The sequence below is a fragment of the Artibeus jamaicensis genome, unplaced genomic scaffold (genome assembly GCF_021234435.1).
Source record: "Artibeus jamaicensis isolate MK-2021 breed Jamaican fruit bat unplaced genomic scaffold, CSHL_Jam_final contig_233, whole genome shotgun sequence".
Taxonomy (NCBI): domain Eukaryota; kingdom Metazoa; phylum Chordata; class Mammalia; order Chiroptera; family Phyllostomidae; genus Artibeus; species Artibeus jamaicensis.
This window is the reverse complement of record NW_026521486.1, coordinates 34,207,487-34,227,797: the sequence shown is the minus strand read 5'-3', so window position 1 is coordinate 34,227,797 and position 20,311 is coordinate 34,207,487. Positions and strand designations below refer to the sequence as shown.

The 20,311-nt window shown below is 37.3% G+C and overlaps 3 protein-coding genes across 9 annotated transcripts in view; 2 read left to right on the top strand and 1 right to left on the bottom strand.

The window, feature by feature from the left end:
- The window catches only part of KRAS (KRAS proto-oncogene, GTPase), a 48,833-nt gene extending 39,437 nt beyond the window's left edge, over positions 1-9,396 (top strand). For 5 of the 6 annotated variants that reach the window (XM_037144827.2, XM_037144830.2, XM_037144826.2 and 2 more), the window contains exons 5-6: positions 372-495; positions 4,989-5,078. In XM_037144827.2, the coding sequence (XP_037000722.1) occupies positions 372-491 (120 nt within the window). In that variant the 3' untranslated portion in view covers positions 492-495; positions 4,989-5,078. Of the gene's footprint in view, positions 1-371; positions 496-4,988 lie in introns of all 6 variants that reach the window. The other variant, XM_053661988.1, reaches the window with a different exon arrangement.
- On the bottom strand, positions 5,980-19,509 carry ETFRF1 (electron transfer flavoprotein regulatory factor 1). 2 transcript variants are annotated; one of them, XM_037144831.2, is made up of 3 exons: positions 19,375-19,509; positions 10,648-10,725; positions 5,980-10,566 (listed from the first exon to the last, which is right to left on the bottom strand). In XM_037144831.2, the coding sequence occupies exons 2-3, from the start codon at positions 10,696-10,698 to the stop codon at positions 10,345-10,347; spliced, it is 273 nt and encodes a 90-aa protein (XP_037000726.1). In that variant the 5' UTR covers positions 10,699-10,725; positions 19,375-19,509; the 3' UTR covers positions 5,980-10,344. The 2 variants fall into 2 exon arrangements, with proteins under 2 accessions (XP_037000726.1, XP_037000727.1); XM_037144832.2 differs by having other exon boundaries at positions 19,379-19,509.
- The window catches only part of DNAI7 (dynein axonemal intermediate chain 7), a 59,577-nt gene continuing 58,352 nt past the window's right edge, over positions 19,087-20,311 (top strand). The window contains exon 1 of the mRNA XM_053661986.1: positions 19,087-19,410. The gene's annotated coding sequence lies outside the window, so the exon portion shown is untranslated. The remainder of the gene's footprint in view (positions 19,411-20,311) is intronic.

Genomic DNA, 20,311 nt, shown 5'->3' with positions numbered 1-20,311 from the left:
TCATGAAGCATCTATCTGGTCTCCCTAAGTTAAACAATTTAAATCTAACTTAGGTTTTGATTAATTCAGTGACTAGCAAAGTAAAATGATTGCACTGATACAAGTAACTGAGTTTTTCATCATGTCCTCTAATTGCTAATTTAATTTTTTAAACTTCTAATTCCTTTATAAAACTGACTTTAAAGAACAAACCAGGATTCAAGCCATATTTTAAATCTCTATCCCCAGTTTTATTCAAGCAGTTTGATGTCTGTTTTAAAAAGAAATTCTCAAGTAGAGCTCATAATTTCAAACTTCTTGCACATGGCTGTCCCAATAAATTATTATTACCAATGAAACAGACTTTAAAGAAGTTGTGTTTTACAATGCAGAGAGTGGAGGATGCTTTTTATACATTGGTGAGAGAGATCCGACAATACAGATTGAAAAAAATCAGCAAAGAAGAAAAGACTCCTGGCTGTGTGAAAATTAAAAAATGCATTGTAATGTAATCTGGTAAGTTCAGCATATTAATTTTGGCAGAAAGCAGATGTCTTTCAAAGGTAACAAGGTAGCACCCACTTTAGAACTACCTAGGTGTGGGCTTTTAATTTGAAATACTGAAAGAAACCCCAGAGGGAGGTGGGTTGGGAGAGACAGGTGAAAATGGTGAAGGGGAATAAGAGATAAAAGGAATAATTTTAAAAAATTAAATGTCTTTAAAAAAGAAATCTGTAGATTGTTTCCATAATTGGTATATTTTTATTTTATGGATATTAATTATAATTGAGTCAGTTTTGATGGCTATAGACTAATCTACATTTGTCATAGGGTCTAGAAAGAAAAAATGCTAAGAAACCGTATAGAGTAATGAGGCTGAGTGGCCCAGAAGGCGGAAAGGGGCCACTCTTTCACAATTCTAACTCCATGGTGTCAACATCACTTTTTACCCAGGTCAAAAACCTGGGAGTCTGTGGATGACCCCTTCATACTTCTTTTTCACCCCCATGTGGAGACAGCCACAGATTTCTATGATATTACATTGTAACTTTTTCTACATTATTAGTTCAGGCCTCTTTGGTTTCTTTCTGGAACTATTAAAACCTCTTACTTGGTTTACATGTTGCTGCCCTCCTTCACAGTGCAACGGGAGAGATACTCTTAAATATCATTCTCTTATCTTTAAATCCAGGCACTGACTTCCTCTTAACTATGGAATAAAATCTCACATTTCATAGCATGTTACAGATGGCTCTTAACATCTTACCCTCCAGCCTTTGGCCTTAGCTCTAAAAACTCCTTGAAAATTTTTTTGTCCTTATGTAAATGAACACCAGGTATTTTGCTTATCTTCCCTCCAGGCCTGGCTGTTGCTCTCTGTTTGGAATAATAATATTCTTATCCTCTAGCCTTAATTAACTAACACTTATCCATGATTCTCTAAGAATCTTTCTTCAATCCCTTAGACTGACTGTAATGCCCTTCTTGTGTATCCCCAGTATACTGTTTTTAACCATTATGCACTTACCCTGTTATTTTGAAATAACCTCCTTTATATTTGATTGCTGTACTATAAAATCTTAGAGAGCCAGAATCATCTATTTTTAATTTTTGCATGACTATGGCCTAATGAGGTTCCTGGCACTTAGTAGCTGCTCAATTGGATTTTGTGTGTGAAATTTCTCAATTTCCGTTCTTAAATCAACCCATATTAAATTTGGTCTTGCTCAGAAAACATTTTATTCAATAGATGCCATAAACTTTATGCCAAAGCTTAAGATTTTGATGTATGTTGTTTGTAATAAATAATGTTCTGTGAGAATGTGAGGTAAAATTGTAATTTATCATTTATTATGCATATTAAACTAAAGGTAGGTAGTCTTTATTATATGGATTTAAGGTCAGAAATAATGTAGCTCCCAAAAGTATAACATATACATTGGAATAGATTTTGTTCCAAAAGATATTATGTGGTCTAGTACTAATCTAAACTCAGAAGAGGAAACAAAGCATGACTGGCATTAATTGTTACTGAAACTATGTACCCTTGATGTTTTTTAGTATCATTATCTAAAGACTATATTATTTTAGAAGGTGTGGTAAAATTTAACTATTGCAATGCATTTTGGAAAGTCAAACTTCTTAAGTTACAGTAGTGGTGACTAGATTTAAGCGATTGTTTAATTTTTAATTAAATTAAATTTAAATTTTTTATTTTCTCCTTATTATCTTACTATTACATCAGTTTTTAAAGTAGAACTATTTAGAATAAAATAAGTTTCATGCTTTAATTTTTACTTAAACAAAGGTGGAATTAGATACTTTTCTAAAATACCTCATTTGTGCAAACCGTAGTTTCAGTGCCTATGTATTGTGAATGTCAGATAATTGGGCACGATGAGTTGAATCCTTGTTTTTTTCAGTGGACATGGATGGCAGGAAAAAAGTGTACTTGGTAATACTTAACATTTTAAATGAAAATGTTTTTACAAAATTAATTTTACAATGATAAATAGATACCAGTTAGTTTTCTTAGTTCAAAAATGGATGAGTTTAAACAAAATAATTACGGGGACAGTACTTTTGTCTTATATATGTGTGTATGAGAATGACTAGTTCCTAAAAAAAAAGGCATTTACTGCTTTGTTTTGATTAATTGTAACATTTCTCTAATCATTGAAATTATTTAATTTTAGTAACATTGGATAGAAAGGAAAATTCAGTGCAATATGAACCTAAAGTACTTGTCAGAATCTTAGAAGTAGATAATGTTAACAGATATTTGGGTTTTGTTGTCTCCTAAGTACTTGCATTGTTTTCAACTTAAAATGTGTTCTTCTCAGCTCTGGCTGGTGTAGCTTAGTGGAGTGAGTGAGGGCCTGTGAACCAAAGGGTTGCTGGTTTGATACCCAGTAAGGGCACAAACCTGGGTTGCGGGCCAGGTCCTCACTCAGTAGAGGGGGTGCACGAGAGGCAACCATACATTGCCTCTGTCTCCTTCCCTTCCCATTTCCGAATCTAAATAAATAAAATAATTTTAATGTGTTTTCTGTATCCATCATGTGGCTTTTCCTTTCATCTGCTTTACTATTTTAGTACCTTTGATATTTTTCTACATGATAAAAGTTGAAATAGAGTAGACTGCGTAGGGATATGTGATCAAAGACTTTGTGATGGTTAACTGAGGTGGATTAGATCCTCTCTTAACTATTCCTTCTGAGGGTTTATGGTTATAAATGAGGGGACACTGAGCTATGAAATTATTTTTATATCATTAGAAGTTTTTGCTATTTGTTAAGATGAGCATGAAGGTTTGCGTATATTAAGCTTTGATTATATTGATGATAAATTGTCGTACCATGTTTCCTCACTACTTTGGGGGAAACAAAACCTATATTGTATTAGTAATGGTATCACAAAGTGGGGAGCATTCAGTGAGTGCAGCGTGGCAGCTTTACTGAAGCACTTTTAATCACTGGTATTCAAATCAATAATGCTGGTTTTTATCTTGCTAATATGTGTTATAATGTGAGCAGACCTCATTACTGTTCTTTTCACTTAAATTATTGGTAATACTTTTTGAGTTTTAAATCTGTTGTGAAAATTAGATAACTGTAACTGGAAAATGCCCTCATTTAATTTTGCTATAATTTTGAAATACTAATTTTGGAAGATTTTAGTAATACAATAAAGGAGAAACATCAGTTAAATTTTAAATTATTTTCAAGATAACATAACAAATGTGTTTATATGAATGTCAGCAGAGATGGCCAAAATGAGTAAAAGCCCCATTTTCATTGTTTTTAGGGTGATGTGATTTATACAATTTCACTTGTTGGGTATTTGTTTCCTAGCACTCCCTCTAGTGTCTAGGTTGAAAAACATCAGTATGTTAACAAGCTTTTAAAAATAACTACTGAGGTGAAGAGATTTTAAAGTATATTGAGGATTACATTTTTCTTTAATTTTTAAAATTGTACTTTTATATTTAATTTGCTCTCACAGGGACATGAGAAGAGTTGACATGCACAAATCTTGTATTATTTCAGTATTGCACGGTCAAAATCTGTCCTGCTACTATATTCAGAGTGCCACTTTCACAGTATGAATTGGGTTGAAAATCACTGTTTTAGAATCATTTTCATCCAATATTGATTTAGATACATTACCTTGATCACAAATAGATGTTGGCCAAATGGATCACAATGACCAAGTGGGTATTTCTTTGAAGATGAAGCATTTGCTTTATATGGCAAACTTTTGAATACTTAATATACTAAAAAGAAACTAAGACAATAATAAATAAAAGAGAATGTTCTTTAAATTGGTAAATTACACCACTATTTAAGTAATTTAGCTCCATTCTCCACAAATCTGAGCATTACATTCTCAAAGTAGTATCTTGTGTTGGGATTACTTTAAATTTCTTACTTAAATGATTGAGTATAATCGAAACCAATGCTTTAACACACCTCTATATAATATTTGAAACACTGGAAGTATATTCAAATACCGTTCACTGCTTTGTAATTATCTAAGTCTAATGATTTTAAATAAGTATTGAAACAACACAAATGTTGTTACTGTAAGTATTTATGAAATAGTTTATACTTGCATGGCTTAATATCTAATGTTTAGAAACTCAGGGATAATTAAGTATAAATACATATTCACACACATGCATATGGATTTTGGTTAACAAGGTGTGTCAATATGTAAAAATTGATAGCAAATTAAGTTCTAGGAAAATGTCATTTGTGAAGCTTATGTAAGATTCTGTGCCATTACTTTTCATTGCCTTTGAGTAAAGTCAGTGTTCCCTATAATATTGACAAAAATATTCATGAAGAAGACATTAAAGAAGCATAAAAATGCGATAAATATTCACTTGCCTAAAGAAAAATGTAAAGTGTCCTTATTCTTTCTCACTGTTGATGTTTCCATTAGTTTATCTGTACACCTCAAATCATCAGATAAATTCACATTTTAATACTTGTTATATATTTCAGGGTGTTGATGATGCCTTCTATACATTAGTTCGAGAAATTCGAAAACATAAAGAAAAGATGAGCAAAGATGGTAAAAAGAAGAAAAAGAAGTCAAAGACAAAGTGTATAATCATGTAAATACAATTTGTACTTTTTTCTTAAGGCATACTTAAGTGGTAATTTTTGTACATTACACTAAATTATTAGCATCTGTTCTAGCATTACCTAATTTTCTTTCTGCTCCATCCAAACTGTTAGCTTTTATCCTGAATGCTTATTTTAAAATGACAGTGGAAACTTTTTTCCTCTAAGTGCCAGTATTCCCTGAGTTTTGGTTTTTGAACTAGCAATGCCTGTGAAAAAGAAATTGAATACCTGAGATTTATTTCTTGGGTTTTGGTGCATGCAGTTGATTACTTCCTATTTTTCTTACCAATTGTGAACTTTGGTGTGAAACAAATTAATGAAACTTTTGAATCCTCCCTATTCTGTTTTATCTAATTACATATATGCTAATTATAATTTCAGTTGAAATTTCACTATTGGTTTTACAGAAACATTGAGGGAACATGAATTTCTGAGCTTCCTATAGATTCTTCTTGTAGGCTTCATGTCCTCTAGTTTCAGCCACCCCAATGAATGTAAATTTACACTGTTCATAAAGGTTTTCTTCCTCTTTCCACTGATATTTGTTATAGTCATGTTCCTCCAAATATTATATTTTTTCTATAAAAGGAAAAAATGGAAAAAAAGGACAATGGAAAATTATTAAAAGGCCATTTACTTTCCATATGAGATAAATTCCTATAATACTCTGAATAGCTTTTTCTGTTAATGGAGATTTGGTATGTAATGAGGATTATAGCAACCATTTGTGAGCTATATTTACATGCTACTAAATTTTTGTAATAATTTAAAACATTTTAACGTGTAAAAATTCTCATAGGAATTAAATGTAGTACCATGTGTCAGATTGCCGTTTCCTAGAGTAATTTTAAACCTTTTCTTGAACTTCAGTCTTTAAAAATAGTTTTAATTCTGGTATTAAAGATTATTTGAGCCAGTTAGCTTAGTAGGTGTTAAAAACAACAAGTTGAAGTCCTGTGTGAACCCGTGAGCTTCATTGTGAGTTTCACAGCGTGGAGAGCATCCCCATGGTCTTCCTGTGTTGTCAAGCATTGGTTGGTCAAAAACGGGAACTGGGAGAAGTTTGGCTAGCTCAGCAAGATACGTTCTCACTGTTGGTGGCTCTGCTTGCAGACCAAGAACATCACTTTAAAAAAAAACAAACCAAACTTCTTAAAATAAGTTATTTTAAATAAGATTTTGGGGTGGGGATGGGGAAGACTAATTTTTTTAAATAATGAAAAGGAAGAGTTTCAGAGTGTCTAGTATTGGCTAGTTAACATAGCTAAAGTGATATTTCATAAAATTTTCCAAAGTCTGGTCCATATTTGAAGAATATCTAATGCTTAAAACTAGGTAAATTAACAAAATGATTATTTTAGTGCAGCTAAAATCTTCCATATTTAAAGATATTTGAAGTGAGAAGGTATGTTGACGTGAAAATAATCAGTGGACTCAGAGGAAAGTGACTTTAGATTCTGGTGTCTTTACAACTCCAATTTTGGGTAAATCACTTACCCATTTCTTTATGTTAAAATAAGTCATCTCAAGGCTATAGCTAGCATTACAATGACATGATTTACATTCAGTTTACATAAAAATATGCCTATTTGTCAATTTCAGCATAATCTACAAGTTCTTACCTGTGTTACCATCTTCAGTGCCAGTCTTAGGCAAAATTGTACAAGAGGTGAAGTTTATTTTTGAATATCCTTTCTCAAAATTTAACACCCTTCTCCCATATAAGTGTCATCTTGCCAGCCTACCCTTCTGTATGACCCACGACTTGATGCTTTTCAATATGTCTAATTCCCCAACATTCAAGAATCATGCTGCTTTAGTAATCTCCTTGAAGACTTCCCATCAAGTCACATCAAAATGCCCTACATCTTACTCCCTTCCTCAGGCTCAACATGACCTGACAGATACTACCATGAGATTGGACCTAATGGCTCATTTTGAAGTGGTGGCTGTAGCAATTTAACCTTGATCTTTTGAATATTATCTGTTTGCTGCCTGGTCCATTAGTGACCATGTAGGAGTTTTCATATCTTCTATGAGTAGACAGAACCCTATCCAGTGGAAGAAGAATTTAATAAGGGTAATGCTGAAAATTTTCCTTTGATAATTTATACTGCAGTGACAGTAACAGTGACATACTGCATTGTTTTAATAATTAAAAGCCTACAATGAAAAATACTTTAAAATTTAATTCATAAAGCTTACCTTTTAGCATGATTTATTAATTCCACATACTTGAGTGCCCACTAAATGCCAGGCACTACACAGGCACTGGAGATACTGTGGTAAAGGGGACTTACTCCCTTTCCTGAAGTAGAAGTGCTGATATTCTAAGTGGTCTGACACCCTCCTGAGGCATCTGGCACATGGTGCGTATTTTAGTTTTGTGAGGAAGGGAGTTGGTCTCTTTAAAGTTTCTTCCATTTCTGGAGTAATTATTTTGCTCTGATTCCATTGTAACTGGTTAATCAAGCTACTTTATATAAATTACTTTTATTTCATTGTTTTAAAGGAGGAAACTTGATTATATATTTTTTATTTGGCATAATTGTGTGATTCTATTGGGACAATTATAGTATACCTTAAGTTGTATGACATAATAATATTAAAATTCCCAAATGTATAATATTCTGGTTGGTCTCCTTGTGTAAGTAATTAAAATGGACTTTTAAAATTAAATATTGAATTCTTAAAGTTATGTTTAAGTAGGAATAAACAGATGCCTGAACTAATTTACAGAAAAGAAAATTTCTTTGTAGAAATCATTATGATTTCTGAAATGCTTTGCTAAACTACAGACTTGCAGAATATCATCTAGGTGGGATGTTAAGACTTGTATAGAACCTCTTCTTTTTTCTATCCAAGAGAGAGAAGTGGCCAGACTTTAAGAACAGCAGTGCATAATTGAGTGAGGGAATTTTAGGACTCTTGCATTTTTAACATAGGACAATTTTTTAGGACAGTTTTTTTAAAACAGTGGTAATTTTCCTTTATCATATGAATTTTAAATGATTTGATAAAAGGTTGTTTTCATAGAGACTTTAAAGGGGGAGAGATGATTCTAGAAGTAACATAAATATTATTTAATTATTACAGCCTTAAAGATAAAAATCCTTGTTAAAATTGAAAAAGTGCTAAATTACATAGTCTTAGACATTCTAACATGTTTGTGGAACAATGTAGCAGAAGTCTGTAGTATAATTCAAGTGGATATTCCTAATTAGGAATTCTAGGCTCTATTTTAACTGAGTCACACTGCATAGGAATTTAGAACCTAACTTTCATAGATTATCAAAACCTTTGCCACCTGCACAATTTTGTCCTAGTATATAATATAAAGAAATCTTGTGAGGCATGTTAAGTTGCAGTTTGCACAAATTCATCTCATTTGTATTCCAGTGATGTTTTTTTCTCCTAGTCATTTTTTCTAAACAATATATACACAGTTTTTTTGTAGGCAATAAAAGCTGTCCATTTACATTATTACTTTACAAAGTAATAATTTCTTGATAATTATGTGCTAATGGTTTTTAAAACCTATCAGTTACTATAAAACCAAATTTATATTTAATAACTTCATGTTAATATTGGGTAGCATGAAATCTGTTTTGATAAGTTTGACAGCATACAACTGGGTAGCTGCAAATTCTTTCAGAAAATGAAAATTACTTTCTAGAGATATATTCACATCAGTTCTTAAAACACAGTCATAACTAGATTAAAACTTGTTTTAGTTTAATAGTTTTAAGTGCCTGTTTGGGATGATGCTAGGTAATTTAGATGAATTTAGGGAAAACAGTTATTGCCTACAGAAATGTGGGTTACAGAGGGTCCACCCCCCCATAGAGCTAAATGGGTTGTGTAATATTTTATCCAAAAGTTTCCAGTTCCACTGTCTTGTGTTTTCATGTTGAAACTACTTTTGCATTTTTCCTTTGAGTGCCAATTTCTTACTAGTACTATTTCTTAATGTAACATGTTTACCTGGAATGTATTTTAACTATTTTTGTATAGTGTAAACTGAAACATGCACATTTTGTACATTGTGCTTTTTTGGTGGGGCATATGCAGTGTGATCCAGTTTGTTTTCCATCATTTGGTTGCGCTGACCTAGGAATGTTGGTCATATCAAACATTAAAGAATGACCACTCTTTTCATTAAAATTAACTTTTAAATGTTTATAGGAGTATGTGCTGTGAAGTGATCTGAAATTTGTAATATTTTTGTCATGAACTGTACTGCTCCTAATTATTGTAATGTAATAAAAAGTTACGGTGTCTATGACAGTGTGTATTTCTTGACAGAAATTTGAAACATTTGCCCCACAATTGACATGGAGTCATTTATACGCCACTGACACTACAGTGTACTAGTAAATCTTCTTTGCAGCTTGTAAGTTAGAAATATTCTTTATTTATGAAAGATGCCCTGCACATTATGTAAAGATTTAAGTGTTTGCATATGCTTAAAACCATCTTAGGTTTAAGTCTATTGCCATGTCAACTCATTTAGAAGTATGTACAAAACAGATCTGCCTTTATGACAAAAAATAACAATATTTATTATTTTATCAAAGAAGGTAATTGATACACAACAGGTAAAATTGGTTTTAAGGCCTAAAGGGAGCTAGCAGCAAAATAATGGAAATATTGAATATGTTTTATGAAATGACAATTGCTGGCAGGCTATTTCAAGATCAGAAGTAATCTTCATATATATTATTATTCTCTAACTGCACTAAAATCATGAGCAGAAGCTATTTGATTTGTAGTGAACCTTCCTAATGTACCAGATGGAGTCAAAAATAAGGTGCTCCTTCAAAAATTAAGAGAATAGTGTTCAAGAAATTATTTTGCCTAGTTACATGTGAATTAAATGACATTGTCAGTAAAATGGAGAAATGGGTTAAGAATAATTGGCAAAAAACTATTAAGTTAAAACTGTTTCAAGTACATTATTTTTTCATTAGAAATTAGGTACCCATGAATTTATAATTTGTAGTTGGCAACATTATGTAGCTAAGTTTCTATTTTAGTATAAAATTGTGCATAAAGGATTGCTGATAAAACTGCGTATGAATAGAAGTTGAAACCTGTTTTTAGTTCAGTAGGGCAGTTTAAGTATTTTTTACATGATGTGTATATGTTGCCATTTGAAGTTAGAATTATTTTTGTTTGTTATACCTAAAGAGATGGCACTGGTTTTCAGCCAAATAATAGTAATGATCAGTTAGTTAGTGTCTTTGGTATCTGAGTAATAGCGTTGTTTCATAGCTCTGTATTTCCTAAGGAAATATAAGGCTTCTAGCTCTTTCATTACAAATTCGCCCCGTCTGATAAGTTCTTTGATCTTCTCTGGGTCCTTCACATCTTTGTTTTTAAGGAAAGCATTCTTCAGACGCCTTTTAAAATAGTCTGCTCCTTTTGGATACTCTCGTCCAAGGTACAGCAGCTTAAAAAAGAAAGATTATATATTTCTAAACAATCCATGTCATATAATAATATTTATAAAATTGGCAACATAATTACTTACATTTTTATAAAGATTCAGTACTTCTCCTCGTAAAGTGTTGGCCATTTTCATTATCGTGGATAATAAACCACAGCATACCTAAAGAAAAGAAAAGTTTCTTTGCAAATAACTATTGTAGTTAAAAAAGGAGCAAAGGAAGAAGATTTTACATTTTGGGAAAATTCTAACTTTTTTTTTGATCACATTGATACTTGGAGCACTTTTATGTTCCAGGTATGGGGATACAGCTATGAACACTGGTCAGATAAGATACCTGCTCTCCCAGAACTCACATCTCCTGAGGGAGACGTAAGCAAATTTCCTTATCATCAAAGAAAGACTATTCTGCCTGGTCAAATCTAGAAGGGTGCTATCTTAAGAAAGGCTAAAGAGGAGAAACTGGCGGTGTGAGTCAACAAGGCCCATGATAATGGCAGATGGGCAAGAAGGTGGGTGGTGAAGAGGCCAAGTGAACAACCGGAGGGGTTCCGTGAGCAGGCAGCATTCAGTAGGATTATACTGTCTTACGTGTGATTCGCTGGTGCTGCATGGCAGACAGCTCCTTAAATGCACCATGACAAACTAAACATAGAAAACAGTTCACAATACTTGTTAATAATTGTGGGGATTAAATCATAACATTCCTAACATCATAAGCAGGCCCAAAGTAAATGTCATTTACGGCCTCCTTCAAAATTCTCTAATTCCCATTTTCCCAATGACCTACAAAAACATTTTTATACTTACTGGTCCTCATGAACATAATTTTTCTTTTGAAATAATTTCATTCTTGCAACATACTACTAGTATTTTTTCCTGAAGTATTTGAGAAGTTGCTAACATGCTATTTGATCCACTTGAATACTTTGCAGAGCCATCCAGTAGAAATACATGAGCCACCTACATAATTTTGCATTTTCTAGTAGTCCATATTAAAAAATAAAATGTGAATTTTAATAACATTTTTATATTTAAAATACTATTTCAACGTGCCATGCAAACTACATTTTAGTGCTTATGAGTACCCGTGATTTAGTTGCCACCACACTGGGTAGGACAGCTTCAGAGTGTATTTTCTATGAATGAGGGCATTTTCCTACAGAACAATAAAACCATCAGCATCAGGAAGTTAACATTGCTATGTTACTCCTGTCTGATCCACAGCCACTTCATGTTCTTGCAATTGCTTTAAAGGTGCCCTTTATGTTTTATAGCAAAAGGATCAAATCCAAAATGACACTTTGCCGATTTATTTTGATGTTAATTTATGGCTAGACTCGGGCTGTGTAGTTTGGGCAAAAATAATAGATATGATGGTTCGTTTATTTTGCTGTATTCTATCAGGTGGACACAATCCCAATTTGTTAGAGTTGATATTAATTTTTATCATTAAGGTGGTGTTTGGATTATTCACTGTAATGTTACTCTTATTTTTTCCCTTTGAAGTATTTTGTGGGAAGTACTTTGAGACTGCATATATGTATTCCTAAAAAAGCCTTTCATCATTAAAAATAACAGGGCTTATGGGGAAAATCGGTTTGGGACAGACCACTCAAATCCTATGCAACTAAACAACTATTAAACAGAAATGAGTACCTGGAGAGCTAATTTGGATCACTTGGACTGCTCTGAGCCTAGTTGCAGACTCATGGAGATGTTTAAAATGCTCAAAACTAACAGAGTAGCGTGGGAATGGGCGCCGGGCTGGAGACTAAAAGGGACCAAAAGAAACAGGAGGAAATCTTTGATAATGATGGGTGTTCATTATGATTGTGGTGATGGTTTCATAAGTGTATGTGTATGCCAGATTTATCAAATTGTGTTTATAATTTAAATAAGTGTAGTTTATGTCAGTTCCTCAGTAATAGTTTAAAAATGCTAAGAGTATGATTGGGAGATGCTGGTGGGATGCACATGGCAGTAGGCAGCCATTAGTGGTCAGGGTAGGTGATTCAATGTGCTACCAGTCAGCTGAATAATATGGGGTGTTCCTCTCTGGGGGAGGAGCCCTGAGTGTGAGCACTTAGTGAAGACTTTTCTTGCTGAAGTTAATAAATCATATAGGAGCCAACATCCATGTTAGAACTTGTATAATCCCCTTTTTGTACTAGTTTATGAGCTAATTCACATGACAAGCATACAATGTAGCAGAACAAGTTCTTTTCCTTTTAGTTCACAGATGTTAGCTTGCTTTCAGTTTTGTTATTTTCTTCCAAGTTACTCTTTTTCTGCTTGCCTCTGCAGCATCCTTTCCGAGCTTTCCTCCAAAGACTGGCAAACCTTTTCTGTGCTCTTAGAAGTGAAAGACCAAAAAATGCATCTTAGAAGGGCTGCATACATGGTCGCAACTTACAGACCGAGCTTCACTTAGGGCGATCTGAGTGAGCCCCTCACCGGGGGAACCTCTGCTGTCAGTCTTAGATCTTTCCTCTGGGACTGGTCAGATTCCCCAACCCAAGACTGGAAGAGTCGAGTCTTCCATTCTTCTGAGGCTTTGCCTGTTCAGTGGAAGAGGAATGTGGGCCTTGCATTCAGTGTTATGTATATTCAAATTTACTTAATTTATTTTCACCGTGGTTCTCATGTACATAGTATGACTAAAAACACCCCAGTCCAGAGACTAGTACTATTTTGTCCACAAATAAGCCTCCAGTCTTCTGTGGGAGTGACGGGGTGCAGTCACTTAACAAGTGTTGCTTAAATAGCTTTCATTTAATCCTCTTGACTTCATTTTTCCTTTCCAGTTCCAATGGCCTTCTTTCAGTGCCTTTTGCAAATAATGCAGTATATATTGAGATTTAATGGTGTGCTAAGTCACATTCACCTGCTCTGCGGCTTCCAGTTTTATTGTCATCTCTTTCATTTTTCCAACTTTTTATATCTCTTTCCTGAAAATTTAGTGCATTTGGGGGGGTGGGGGGGTGAACTTAGATGGGTGTATTTATCCCATTATCTTAATACCTAATTTCACTTTATAAACCACCTTGTTTGGCTGAGAGCCATTTTCCAAATACAGTCTAATTTTACTGAAGACTGACTCTTAAGAACCAGGTGCTTTTAGGGCTCTAAAATGGCTACAGAGTAGCTGGAAGCTCCATCCACTTGCTCCCATCCCCAGTCAGGTCTTGCAGCTAAACCACAGAGCAGTCAACTCAAAAATCTGGCTGAGTGTGGATCACAGCATGTGTGACCGAGTACGAGTGTGGGAGTGCCTGTGCACCTGCAAGAGCACTCGGGGGCAGGCGGCCCAGGCTCTCCTGTGGAGCCGCCATCTACTGCTGCCCCAACTACCACCCAGCCTTCCGCTTCTGGCTCACAGATTTGGAGCAGCAGCCCTTTTGTGGAATTGTCAATGTCCTCCTTCCTCCTCAGGAAGAAGCTGCCAGAATGACTGTGCCTGAGCACCCAGACTTGTCTCTCTGATTTCTGCACTGGCCAGGCTGTGGCCGTGCCCACCTCCTGCCACCAGAAGCCAGGACCTGGGGGACTATGGATCTTGCTCTGGAGGGGGCTGTGGCTTCCCCAGCCCCAGGCACCGCTGGAACCTCAAATAGGACAGGGTCTCAGTGAGGAGGATGCGGATCAGCTGAGGAGCTGGGAGCACCAGGGGCAGGACCCCAAGGCTGAGACTGGAGGGAACGGTGTGAGCACCTGACCACCATCCTGTGTTACAGTTTTGGTGGACTCTTCCCTCTCCCACCCCATCAGGACGATATGAGACTTAAAAGATGATGCACACAGTATATATTCTGTTGATAGGGGAAAAGCAGGGAGAGGTAGAGGTGTCAGTATGAGACAGGAGTCCATAGGTAGCCTGTATGTGCCCAGACTGGGGATCCAGCCCACCCCTTACACACCCTCTCAAAGTAGAGGCTTAGGGATTGAGCCCCTTAGCCAGATGGGGGAAAATTCCCACCAAGGAATGAGCCAGTGGAAAATCAGCTCCCAAACAGAAGAGTCCACATAGCCTACAAAAGTACATTCCTAGAGCACCCAGATCAGGAGACCAAGGAGTCTGCACCGTGGGGGCCCTCTGCTCTGGGGAGAGAGAAAAATGGCTGGAGATCTTTCCCCCCCTTAAATGGCAAAGCATAGGTGGTGTGTTTGCAGCTATCCACCTTGAGCCCCAGTGAAAGGAGGGTGGCACAGACTGGAGGTGTGTGAGGAAAGTCTGGAGTGGGAGGCATGGGGAAAGTCGGGGAGTCATTGAGAAGAGCCGGCCCCTCCCAGGGCTAATCAAATACCGTCCCCTGTGGGGTACACTCCCCCCACCCTGTGGAAATCCCCTCCACACAACCTCTGAGATCCTGTTTACTGCACTTAGCAACTTTTTTTTTCCTTTTGGTAGTTTTACTCTGTCTTGGTGTTATGCTTTGTTTTTTCTTTTCTCCCATTCTGCATCTCAACCCTTGCTGAGGTGACAGCAAAGTAAACATACTCAGGGGTCATCAGAGACTGGCACTAGAGTGCAGTAAACACACACACTATCATGGGAAACAGCCTGGTGCCTCCCCTCACAGGAGAGCCACAGAGGCACCATCGAATCACCCTCCTGGGATCTGGCAGACCCAAAATCTGGGCTCTGTAAACCTGCTGACTACAGGGAAATAATCCCAGACAGACTCAGATTAGTGGCTCGGGGGAGGGGGAACAAACCCACCACCTTCCCTAAAGTCTGAAAGGCACCTGCCACGGGAGATCCAGAAACCACAGCCCCATTTCCGCCAGAAGCCCTCTCAGAAATAGTGGCTCTGCAACTAGGCTAAGATGGACAGCAGGCCGGCCGGCAGGCAGAGCGGTTCCTGTGATGACTTGGGACATTTGCTGACACCCCTGGACCCAGTGCTGATAAGAGCCAACTTTGCAGAGCATTTTTGGCCCACCCTGGGAACAGCCGAGCCTGGAGGAATCAGCTACAAACTGAATCACCAGTATCTTCGAAAAGACGGCTGAGGGCTGGACGTGGACAGCACCTGTAATTGCCTTACGTCAGACTCGGGAGAAACCGGAAGGCAAGATCTGAACTGTGCTGAGACAAATACTCTTGGCTCTTTTCCCATACCTTAGCTATTTTTTCTTTTTTCATAGACGTTTTATTTATTTTTTAATCTATTTTTTCTTTTAATTTTGGTGCTCTAATTTTTCTTTCACATCTCCTACTCTTTTGATCACTGTTCCCTTCTCTCCTTTTATTATTTTATTTTTTTTTCTGTGCTCCTTTTCCCCATTTTCTTCTTTCAATTCATTACAAATAGTAGATCTCTTCCCATTTCTCCTCATAATCACTTTTCTTTGGTCCTTTCCTAGTCTTTTTCCTTTTCCCCTTTACTGCTCCATTTCTCTTTCTGCTTTTACTATTCCTTGCTCTCTCATTGTTGATATTGCTGTAGTGATCAGGGAGGGGTTGCTTGTTTTGGTGCTGATTTTGTGTTGTTTTGCTTTGTTCTGCCAGCACCTATACAACAGCATACGACACCGGATGGAGGATGAGCCTCATAGCCAGGTGGAGGGCAGCTCCCACCAGTGGACAGGCAAATAGCAATCAGGACCTAAACACAACAGGAGAGTCCCCTTAACGCACACAGAATATTCCCAGAGCATACATTCAGGAGATCAAGGAGTCTATACCACTGGGGTCCGCAGGACTCCTAACACACAAGGCCACTCCACAAGACAGAGTCAAAGCAAAGCAATCTAATACATAGAAACAAACACAAAGAGACGAGTAAAATGGGGAGACAAAGAAACAACATCCAAGTGGAAGAAAAGGAGCAATCTCCAGAAAAAGCTAAGTGAAATCAAGGCAAGCAATTTATCAGACATAGAGTTCAAAGTAATGGTTATAAAGATGCAATTCCTATTAAAATACCAAGGGGATATTTCACAGATCTAGAACAAATATTTTTAAAAATTATATGGAACCAAAAATGATCCCAAATAGCCTCAGCAATCTTGAGAAAGAAGAATAAACTTGAAGGGATCACAATACCTGATATCAAACTATACTACAAGGCCACTATAATAAAGAAAAGTCTGGTATAGGCAGAACAGGCATATACATCAATGGAACAGGACAGCGAGCCCAGAAACAAACTGTCTCTGTGGTCAACTAATATTAGATAAAGGGGGCATGAACATACAATAGAGTAAAAATAGCCTCTTTCCATGTCTCTGGTTCTGAGCAAAACAGAATCAGAGACATGGAAAGAGGAAACAGACCAACAGCTGTCAGAGGAAAGGGGAAGGAGGGAAGGGTGGAAAGAAGGGGAAGGGATAGTCAAAGAACATGTATGAATGACCCATGGACAACAGTGTGGGAATTGGCTGTGTGAGTGGCAGTTGGGCTGGGTGGAGGAGGGCAAAGGGGGGAAAATTGGGACAACTGTAATAGTATAAATAAGAATAAAAATAAAAATGCTTAAATTCAGCAAAATTTTTAAAAACCATATGCTTTTAAACTCTGAATTAAATCTACATGGATGTAATTTCCAATTGTAAATTATAGCCTGTTTAATTCCTGGGAAAGAGCATAGTTTTATTTAATAATTCACAGCTTGTAAATTTCTGCAAGCTTTTATGGATGTGCCTTAAATTGTACTTTTTAGCTGTTGTTCTTTTTACAAATTATGCATTACACAGGATTTTCCCGGCAAAAAAAGTAGCTGGATGTGGCTAAGGCAAATTTGCCCCATTCATTGATATGTTAATTTAAACAAATTAAGGCAGTTAATCTTTATTAGTGTACACTGACATTCAGCCATTTAAGTTTATTTTAGTCTTTGGGAGAAATAGGTCTCCTTGGGTCTGCAATTGTTGAAATGAATTGTTCAAGTGCAGCCAGGACCTGGGACTGCTCCGTAACTGTGCATGAAATCATGAAGTTTTCTTTGTAAAGAGTCAAAAGAGTTAGGGATGAAAAGAAGTCCCTCATGATTCTGAGAGTGTGGATGTGTGTGGTAGGAAAGGAGTGGGAGGAACAATCCCCACTGACGGCTTTTTTTTCTAGTGACTGGGCTAACAAGTGAAGACTCCAGTGCTGGGTTAACTAAGAACTGTCATTTACTAGGGATTATGACATTCAAAGCTGTTGTTAGTCACTCTTCCCCATAACGTTCAGATGGCAATCAAAGCTGAAAGAAAACTGGCAAAGAAAGGCAATGCAATGTTATTATTTATTGGGTTCTAGTAGACTTGACTCAAACAGATGAAGCACATTTCCCCAAACCAGTTAAACCTAAAAAGTTTCACACAAAAACGTACTCCAACACACTTGCCAGCACCAAAGGATATGTAATCAGAGAGGTAGGGAGCCTGAGATTTTGCCTCCAAAGGCTGGCATACACTTTGATCTAATCCTAACTGGAAGTCAGATCATGTAAGTGAGTTGAAAGGAGATGGTTATCCATGTTCGGACAGGTAGATACCTGTTCAGACAGGTAGATACAACACCTGTCTGAAGGTAAAGAGGAGAGAACAGGGCCTTCTTACTCTATGCAGATTGCAAGAGAAGTACTGGAGGAGAACCAAGCTCACCAGCATAATCTCTTGTAGCACAGTGACTCCGAGAACACACCCCACCCAGCCTGTTCTATCACATCCATATCAATTCCTCCTCCCAGAAGAGAGAGACCTTGGGCAAGTCCTTTCCCCAAGACGCCTACCATTTAAAGGTAATTCAGAACTAATACCCGCTTTCCTGCATGAATCCTAGTTCAGTGGACTGAGGTTTTGTACCATAAACAATATTTTAGTTGAAAAATAATTTAAAGCAAAAGCATACTTCCATACCATTGACTTCAGACCTATACGAAGTCAACATTAACATGTTTATCTAACCACCAGAGATTTGGAGGTGGGATGTCAAAAACGTCCCACAACCTGGATTTCTGTTATGATAGGGATAATAACACTGTAACCCACAAAGACTAGCTCAGTAATATTTATTAATAATACATTTAATCAATGACATTGGGGTAGATTTAGATAGAGCATTGGGACAGAACAATTAGAATTCAGAGATGAGAAATGGTGCCAGTAATTTTAAAGTATTTCCTGTCATGTTATGCTAAAACAGGGTTTTGGGTCCTAAAATCATGGAGAAATCAGCTGGGCTTTGGATGGAGCTTAATATCTTAAATTACTAATTTCTTCTAGTTTTCTGTTGGTCTAAGTTGCCAGTGAGTGTTTCTTCACGTGGGGAGGAGACACATTCTGAAGGTTGTGTTCCTGGTAATCACATTTTTTGATCTTGGGCAAATAACCTGCTGAGCCTTGCTGGGCCTCAGCGACCGTCAACGGTTAAGAAATAACTTTGCCCAGGAGTTGCTTCAAGTCCTTTCCAGTCCTTGCTTACAGCGGCTCTGAGAATAACGGGCATATACCTTGCGCAGGCACTAAAGAGAACCATGTGCAAGGAGAAGAGTCCGAAGGTCACTCATATAAAAATAACCAACCCACTTGGAGCCAATTCTTTATCTAAATTGCCAGTTGAGCCCGTCACCCCACTGGCAGCCAACCCGGGTCATTATTGGACCCAATCGCGTAGCTGGGGTGGCCCCTTTCCTTCTAGAAACCCTCGCAAAGATTCTTCGCACTCCAGGGAAACAACGGGGGAGAGCCTGTCAATGTCAGAAGACGCTCAGAAACCCTTTCCCACAACGGAGAATATCCTCGCCCAGAGAATACTTCACCGTCTGCAGATCCCAGGGTCCGCAAAACGGAACGAAACACCCCGGTAGCGGCACTCACGCACTTTCCCGCACGACACAGCCGGAAAAACTTCAGGTAGCTTCCACTCCTCCGTCGGTCTAGTAACGAAGCAAGGAAGGCAGGGGGAGAAACTTGTCAGGGGAGGGGCGTGGCGCCATCCGGAAAAATCCAGCGCGACTGCGCAGAGGGTGGAGGTTTCCCCCACCACCACGCGGGCCGCGGGTGGGCGGGGTTTGTCGTCGTGACAACCCGAGAGCGTCTGTCCACACAACTCAACTTGACTTTTGCAGACAGACCTCTGAGGTCGTGCTTCGCTCAGCATGGTGAGGAGGGAAAGAGGGGGATCCAGGTGAAGGCGAGAACATTGAATCTCCTTCACCAGTGTTAAATGATGTAGTAAGAGCCTGTCTTATTTTAGAGGGGAGCGGGTGTGTTTAGCAAAGAAGCCACACCACTGTTGGGGGAAAGTTCTTCCCCTGACCTGCGGCCTCTGTGTCCAATATCCGGCGGACAGGTCAGATGATGTCCTAATCTCTCACTGTGGCTAGGTTTAAAAATTAGTCTCAACCTAGTGGAAATAGTTTTGTTTTATTTTGTTTTTTTGATTCAAGGTACTCAGCCTGCCGTGAATTTATTAAGTATGATAAAGCGTCTCGGTTTTTTTTTCCTGCATTCAGCTGTCTTCTCCAAGAACGCAAGCCAATGTGTACCTATGAAATAATTTGTTTTCCTATTTTTCTTAAATGTGATTTCCATCTCTATTATTAAAATCAGAGGAAGTGGAAACGTAATTATTTAATTCATTCATTACCGGAAAATATGAGTTCATTCTTTGTGCTTATGCTGTCTCAACTACCTGATAGTCTTCTTGTGATTTGCAAGGAAGTGGGGATATGTACAGTACTCATCCCTAATCTGCTTTACGTTAAAAGCGCTAGTGAGAGATGACAGTTTGCCCATCTTTAAAATATGGCTA